Here is an 8189-nt window from a genome sequence, read left to right as displayed (position 1 = left end):
AATGACTGTATGTTGTGAGGACAGTCAGTCGTGATGAAAGGCATGTGTAGGTGTTATGTATTTTTATTACTGATGACCAGTAAAGTATGACCTTTTAAAATAACGTTGTACTTGTACAATGTTTGACTCGTGTTAATTATTATTTTTTTAAAGCCGTGTTAAAAGTTCTGGACTCTGAGATCAATAGAGAGGAGTCATGCTTCTACTTTTTCTTTCATTTCTAACAGAATGTGACTCAGCACCTCAACCCACACCATCCCCCTCGCTTCCACTCTTTCATTCACACTCCAGCCTCTTTCCTCCACCTTTTCCCCCTCTCACCTCTCCACCCTCACGCCACTCTCCTCCACTCACTCAGTCACTCACTCACTCACTCATGCATCACGCTCTTCCTCTCCGCCTCCTTCTCTATTTTCTCCCTCTTTTGTCAGCTTTTCATTCATGCATCATCCCTCACTCTCTATTCCACTTATTTTACTCTTTCTCTACCTCTGATTGCTCTTTGTTCTTTTTCATCTTTTCCTCTCTACCTTCCTGCATCCATTTTTTCTCTCCCTTTGCACTCCCACTCCATCCTCTACCATCCTCCTTCTATTTATCTCTCTTTGCTCTCCTCATTTTCATTCCCTCTCTTCACCCATCCCCCTCTCTTTTGCTCATCTATTGCTCTGTATGTTTTCATCCCTCACTTTCTTTTTTCCTCCCTTATGCTCTCATTCTTTAAGTCACCCTCCTCTCTCTCGCCCTCTCTCTGCAGTGAGATAAACAGATTGGACCTGGGTTTAACAGCGGAGGTGTGGAACAAAGGTCTCATCTGGGACACTATGGTGGGCACCGTTTTTATCCCGCTGCGGAACATCCGCCAATCAAATGAGGTGAGAATGCGTTCAGTGCCAATGCTACCTACTACAAAAATACAAAGTTAGTTGTGAAAAGTCCAGGAAACTTAAGGACTGGACAAAACTCACTCTCTGTGTAGGTAGGAAGACCCCATTTCACCCCGTCACTGCCCACAGAGCTAGCTCCACAGGTGTCTCTCCACTGATGTGACAGATATGAGCAGTTTGCATTCTCCTTTTTGTGAGTTACATCAGTGGCATTGGAGTTGTGGGGGGTTTGTTTACAGTGTTGGGGTTCAGCTAGTGTTGAGAGGGTCTAATACTCCATTTACAGCAACTTAAGCTTTTCAACATGGCTTCCCCTCTGTGACACTTTTGATTGAGCTGAGCACAGCAGACAGTCTCTCTCTCTCTCTCTCTCTCTCTCTCTCTCTCTCTGACACACACGCAGTAGCTTGGAGACAGTTACATAAAAGCAGCCTTTTGCTGAACGGTCATCAGTTTTTCAGCTTTTATGTCTTTTTTAATGTTTTATAAATGACCCCAAGCCTTTTCCTTTGCTTTCATAACTTTGTATGAATGATGTATCACCTGCCCTCAATAATAAATGAGTGTTTTGCCTCCTGATTCTATCATTTGTTTATGCGTCTCTCTGCTGGTCTCGTAACAGCAGGGATGGCAGTGAAAACTGTAGAAGTATGATGGGTTTACACTGGTGGTTACATTGGGAGGCAATATTTGAGTGTTTCCCAAGGATTTATTTGGAGAAATTGCAGCTGCATTCATTGTAGGAGGTTTCCGTTTTTACCCCAAAGCCTTGCTGATTTATTACGCATTTTAGCCAATAATGGGTTAAAAAAATAAAGATAAAATGCAGTGATCCCTCAGTAATCCGAAGCTGGGTGTCCAAGAGAGGACAATTGGTTTCACACTATGAGGATGGGATGGTCCTCCTTCTCACTAATGTGGGCATGTTGTAGCTGGCATAGATTCTGGGCAGTTCTCTCCCCCAGTGTGATTCACCGTCCAGTGATGATTTTTTTTTAGGGTCAGTTTAAAAAGAGGCCTTGACTGGATTCACTCATGTATAAAACTAATTAATTCCATCACACTTCTGTTATAGTATTAGTTTCATAAGGAGCAGGATGGTGTAACATTTTTGTGTGTGTGTTGTTTTAGGAGGGTCCTGGAGAGTGGTTGACCCTTGATTCACAGGTGATTATGGCTGATAATGAAATCTGCGGCACCAAAGACCCCACATTCCACCGGGTGCTACTCGACACACGCTTTGAACTGCCACTAGGTATGACATCATATGGAGCAACTTCATTCATTCATTCATTCATTGTCTGTAACTGCTTATCCAATTCAGGGTCGCGGTGGGTCCAGAGCCTACCTGGAATCATTGGGCACAAGGCCAGAACACACCCTGGAAGGGGCGCCAGTCCTTCACAGGGCATGGAGTGACTTACAGTATTTTAATTCTAACTGCATCAGATGTAGTGAAAGTATCATTAGGAACCTTGGTGGTCTTAAGGTTCATTTTGGTGTGGAATAATGTTGTTTTGGAAAAAGAACCCCATTCTGTCACCTGGACAGAAGTGATGTTCCCACTACACTTTACCAGCCAATGTATATAACAATACCAACTACTACTGAACCAAAACTAACCATTCAAAATCAGTGCAGCCTTGACTCTGCTGACTTTTACATCAGCCATGTTATGTCAGTAAAGACCAGTAATAACGGTGCCCCAGCGATTTGCGCTAACAGTATTTTGAAAGATACATTTTTTCAGTCATTATTTAGGATAAAGCTACTGCTCTTTAAAGGCTAAGCACCACTTAATGGACCTCCATGAATATTTGACATTATTGTAGTTACTGACAGATATAAGTATGAATTAAAATGAAAATAGCAGCTTAATTTGCTTTAAAACTGACAATTTTATTAAATTGACGGAAAAACCCGAGCTCGCTACGGAAATTCTTGAATGCAGCCGTGACGTCACTGGTGGACAACAGCTGAACAACGCCGCGGTAAAACACCGTTATGACTGACTGTTATGACAGTATCTAGCTAAATAACCAACATTATTCATGACAATAGCCTAGCAATAAGCTAAACTCAAATGTAGAGGTACCGTTATTCTTGTAAATGTGATCGAAGTCGAACTCGAATTCATCCGACGCTATAAACCTCCGTAATGCAGCTACGTAGCCGAGTATAATCTGAGCCACCGAGTTTAGCGAGTCAAGCTAACGCTAACTAACACCAACTAAAACAGGCGAAGTGAGTGTCCTTACCCTGTTTACCTCCATGTTACAGAGGCTCTTGAACACCTTTCGTTGGTGTCCTTACATGCCCATATTGTTGGAAAAGCGCCAGTGAAATGAGCTACAGATAACGGAGTGAGCGGATGGTCCTTTCCAAAGTGCCCGTTTAAAGTTGACAAATTTAGTCCATTTTCTGGATATTTTGGGATCTTTGGGCCATTTGTGCACAGATGTCCCACTGTACATTGAATGATTGCAGCCAAAAACAACACACCTTTTCGTCATTTTGCATTAAATTAAGTGCAACTTCTAGAGTTGTTGTCCACCATCTACGTCACAGGCAAGACAATTTCATATCACTGATGCTTAGCCTTTAAAAGAAAAAACACTGACAAATAATAATGCAGATTTACTCATTAAAAATCATGCTTTTTTCAAATAATACTTAAAATCAGATATAATTAGTGTCCAGAAACAGTCCCTGGCTGTTTTACGTGGCTGTAAAAGCAATCCTCCCAATATCACACCAATAACTCTATTCACACTGCAGTAGCACTGAGGGATTTGGACTTGAGTTGCACTGAAGCAGCACTTCTCAACTGTTCCAGAGTGCACAGCAGAAAACAGGACACCCTCAAAAACACAAGAATCTGTCCCTGAGTCACGGGTCATCGGAAATACACAACCCTAGTGTGGTGAGCTTCCGCAGGAAGAAGCAGACCTACTTTCTCAAATCTGAGCGTTGCACATGGCAGTATCTGTTTACTCTGACACTCATCCCACTTTCTGCAGCAAAGGCACAGTGTTTCTTGGCCAAAAAAGGTCTGTATTGACATAAGGTCACAGCGGGGGGAATGAAATAGCCCTTTTTTTCATCAACATGCACAGTTTTATGTGTGTTAGTTGTGTATATGGTTGTGTGTGTGTGTGTGTGTGTGTGTGTATGCTGCATGATTAGATTGTATTCAGTATAGTTTACGAGATCATACTGATGCTATGACAAATATGAAAATATTGTAATTGTACTGTGATATTAACAAGGGTTATAATATATATATGGATGGCCATAAAGTTAAAAACACAGTTGTCTACATGTACCTGTTTATTTGCTGAACACCTGAACCCTGTCTGTGTCTGTGGTGTTTGTCACAGATATCCCTGAAGAGGAAGCTCAATACTGGGCTAAGAAACTGGAACAGCTCAATGCCATGAGGGACCAGGATGTAAGTCCAGGCTGATAGGGCGATTCCTCTCACACTGGCCTCTCTGCGCTCTTCATTATTCCACCCTCTGCACTGAAGCCAAGCACCATGAAATTGGCTCCATGTCTCAAACTTACCGTTCTACCTCACTACACACTTTATATTTTTAGCATCGGGAAAAGTCGCTGAAAACGTACATAACTTTTAAACCCTTTGAACCATTGGTTTATTATTTAGCTGTCGGTCATGAAATATTCAGTAGATTTTTTTAGCTGGATTTGTCTGACCAAGAGCAATTATAGTTGTATTGATTATAGATCCGTGATTGTAGTCCAGTATGAATCTACAGTGTGTGTGGTTTATTTATTTATGTTTTTTATTTATTTTTTATTTGCTGAAGCCAGTGGTTTTATGTAATTGGCTGAATCTAGAATTTCAATCTGTTTCTGTCCCACTTTTAAAAAAAATCCCAAGACCTTCTTATACATTCTGTGTGTTGTTATTGATATTGCGAGTGACACAAAGCTTGTCTTATGTCTTTTCAGTCTGAGCTATGTGTGGTCATTTGTGGAAATCCCACACAGATATAAAAACCATTAATCCCAGTATGTTTCTGTCACAGTATCAGGAGGAGCAGGAGAGGCCTCTACCAGTTCCTGGGACCCAGTGCTGTGAGTCTCATTTTACAACCTCTACTTTACAACTTCAGAAGTTGAGCTGCCGTGTGGTTTTCTATCTGAGCTATCAGTGAGACCCATTAAAACCTCAATTGGATTCTCAACCCCCAGCATGAATTTGTAGAGGTTTTGGGTGAGGACTTTGTGTAACACTACGCCAACCGCAGCTCTGTTCCTGGCTCTCAGGGAGTGAAGGTATTACTGCAGCCTTCCACATGTCCACACCTTTGAAAGATGTGACAGAGGTGTGTAATTTTCAGCGTCCCTGAGGATGTCGTTCTGAACTGTTCTGAACCATTCATCCCCCACATTTCATGGACATTTCTGGACAGCTTCTTGAACCAGGCACTGGCAGCCAATCAGAACAGAGCTCATATATAATCATCAGTCAGACACAGTTTAGATCAGTTAGACAGCTTGTTTAAGCACAGCAGTGTCCACCTCGTGTCTAAAGAGCCCGGTTCACGACTGCTTTCAGCGCCTGTGCCTTTAAAAGAAAATGAGCCACAGTTGAGTTCAGTGCGAGAGCCCAGCAGTGAGGAGCGAGGAGCATAGGCTGTGATATTTAGACATTTACACTTGGTTCTCATTCTCTGTTCTTGTTTTGGCTGTTTATATTCAGTACTCTTATTTCACTGTGCTCACTTTGGCTTTGTTTAACCTCATACTAACACACTTCTAAAGTCTCTACCCTTTAAATAAAATGCAGCACAAAATCACAGCAACCCGTTTTATCCTATATTTTCTGACTTAGGCAAATCACACACACACACACACACACACACACGCAAAGTTATTTCACAGATTGGCTCCAGATCTCAAAATCCCCCAAAATACACATGCTCTGACATTGTAATGCTTTTTATAATATGCCCCTTTCAATGTATTTTATAATGTAAAAAGAAATAGAGCTATTTTTGGTATTAAATCAGTACGAGTGGGTTCAGTGCAGGAAAAAAAAAAAAGAAATATGGGCCTTTATAGTTGCAAGACTGAAGGCAGATCTGTTAGAGAGTAATGCTCCCTGCCGCTCTGCAGCTCTGTGCTGTACAGTCGTCTCAGTTTGTAATTGGTTGCTCAGTGTTCGATGACACAGCAGTATGTGAAGGAAAAGTGTGAATGACATTTTGTGAGCTTAGTCTATGAATGAGACTAGGTGTGAGTGTGTAATCCTTACACACACACACACACACACATTTTTCAAGGAGCACTGTAATAGCTCCCAGTGGGCCAAAGCAGACAGCAGGCGTTTGTCATTGGCTGAGGCTGACAGCAGGAGTTTGTCATTGGCTGAGGCAGACAGTATAATTTTGTCATTGACTGATGTAGACAACAGGGGTTTTCCATTGGCTGAGACAAACAGCAGGAAGGTTTCATGAGCTGAGGGAGACCGCAGGAGTTTGTGATTGGCTGAGGCAAACAGTTGACATTTTTCATTGGCTAATGCAAACAGCTTGGGTATGTCATTGGCTGAGGCAGACAGCAGGAGTTTGTCATTGTTTGAGGCAAACAATGGGGATTAATCATTGGCTAGCTGCCAGATCCGGAGTATGTTAATTAAGGGATAGTGAGGAATTGCTGGGGCAACAGCTTGCTTTCCAGGAAGAGTCATAAAGACTGACTTCACCTCTTCTGCCCTTCGCTGAGTAAAGGAGACGTTACTGGCCAGAGTCCAGAGCAGCGGTGACATAACAATGACCTCACAGTGAACGTCATTTCTCTAAGTCATTCAGGCCTGGGGCAGCATACACATCACTTCAAGGCAACATACTGCAGATAGTGCAGGTCTTATCATTTGTAGTTAGAAATCTTAGTATTAGTTATACAAGAGACTCTCAAACACACATGTATTTCTAAAGTCATCACGCCCAATGCCAAGCATCAGCTAGAGAGGTATACATCCTCCCAGCCCCTCCCATGCTTGTGCTTGGAAGGATTTCCAATACGTTTGGAATGAGCTGAAGTGGGGTTTATGATCCAGAGCTAATGATCTAACCTCACCTCTTTTGGCTGAATCCATCAAATCAACACAGCAGTGGCCTAAAATATGTTGACAGTGTTTTGTAGTAATGGTCACTGTTTTTTTTTTTTAATGGCAAAACCACTGCTTTCCACATTGTTGTTTTTATTATTATTATGATTTCATCGTCTCTCCCCTTTATATCACTGACCTCTGTGCCATTTGCTCTATTGCAGGTAACTGGAATCTCTGGGGGGATCAACAGAGTGAGTTGCTACTGTAGCATAGCTATACTACTGTGTTTTTTAAATGTATTACAGTATCACACTTAACCCTAATTTAACCCCAATAATATCCATCTGACAAAACATATGATCATTTATAAAAACCATGTGGGACCTCGTTATTTATTAGGACACCGACACGTTAATCATCAGCAGCATCTGATAGGGGTCTGTGGTTTGTTACACTTAGTTCCACATGGCAGCCTTCCTTGGTATAATATTATACAGCCTTATGTTGTACATGGAAGTGAGATTTATATGAGAAAATGTGATGATCGTTCACTGTCTATGAAAACAGATTCATATAATCACTCTCAAGTATGTGTGGTTTTCAATGAGCTCAATCTCTTATTACTCTTGATTACTGGAGGCATGACAACAGAAGCATATATATATGCAGTCACACAGCTCCAGGGACCTGGAGGTTGTGGGTTCGAGTCCCACTCCGTGTGACTGTCTGTGAGGAGTTGGTGTGTTCTCCCTGTGTCTGCGTGGGTTTCCTCCGGGTGCTCCGGTTTCCTCCCACAGTCCAAAAACTCACGTTGGTAGGTGGACTGGCAACTCAAAAAGTGTCCGTAGGTGTGAGTGTGTGAGTGAATGTGTGAGTGTGTGTTGCCCTGTGAAGGACTGGCACCCCCTCCAGGGTGTATTCCCGCCTTGCGCCCAATGATTCCAGGTAGGCTCTGGACACACCACGACCCTGAACTGGATAAGCGCTTACAGATAATGAATGAATGAATGAATGAATGGTTAAGATTAAATGTTGTACTGTTCATGGCTGTCAGGAAGCAAATGCATTACTGCAGCCATTCAAAGGATCCACACATTTGAACAATATAGCTCCTCTGTTAATCGAATAGCCTTAAGGATTACAATCTAAACTTAGTAGTTTGTTTCTGTGGCATCCTTTCGGCAGCCTTTAAGCAGAAAGAAGCTCACCAAATGAGCATT

At 42.1% G+C, this 8189-nt stretch overlaps 1 protein-coding gene across 1 annotated transcript in view; it reads left to right on the top strand.

Moving 5' to 3' along the window:
* The window catches only part of LOC136677937 (protein unc-13 homolog A-like), a 57379-nt gene that overhangs the window by 14459 nt on the left and 34731 nt on the right, over window positions 1–8189 (top strand). The window contains exons 4-8 of the mRNA XM_066655655.1: window positions 758–875; window positions 2019–2142; window positions 4268–4338; window positions 4940–4988; window positions 7191–7220. Of these exons, the coding sequence (XP_066511752.1) occupies window positions 758–875; window positions 2019–2142; window positions 4268–4338; window positions 4940–4988; window positions 7191–7220 (392 nt within the window). The remainder of the gene's footprint in view (window positions 1–757; window positions 876–2018; window positions 2143–4267; window positions 4339–4939; window positions 4989–7190; window positions 7221–8189) is intronic.

Source organism: Hoplias malabaricus, chromosome Y, assembly GCF_029633855.1.
Source record: "Hoplias malabaricus isolate fHopMal1 chromosome Y, fHopMal1.hap1, whole genome shotgun sequence".
Lineage (NCBI taxonomy): Eukaryota > Metazoa > Chordata > Actinopteri > Characiformes > Erythrinidae > Hoplias > Hoplias malabaricus.
This window is presented reverse-complemented; position numbering and strand designations above follow the sequence as displayed.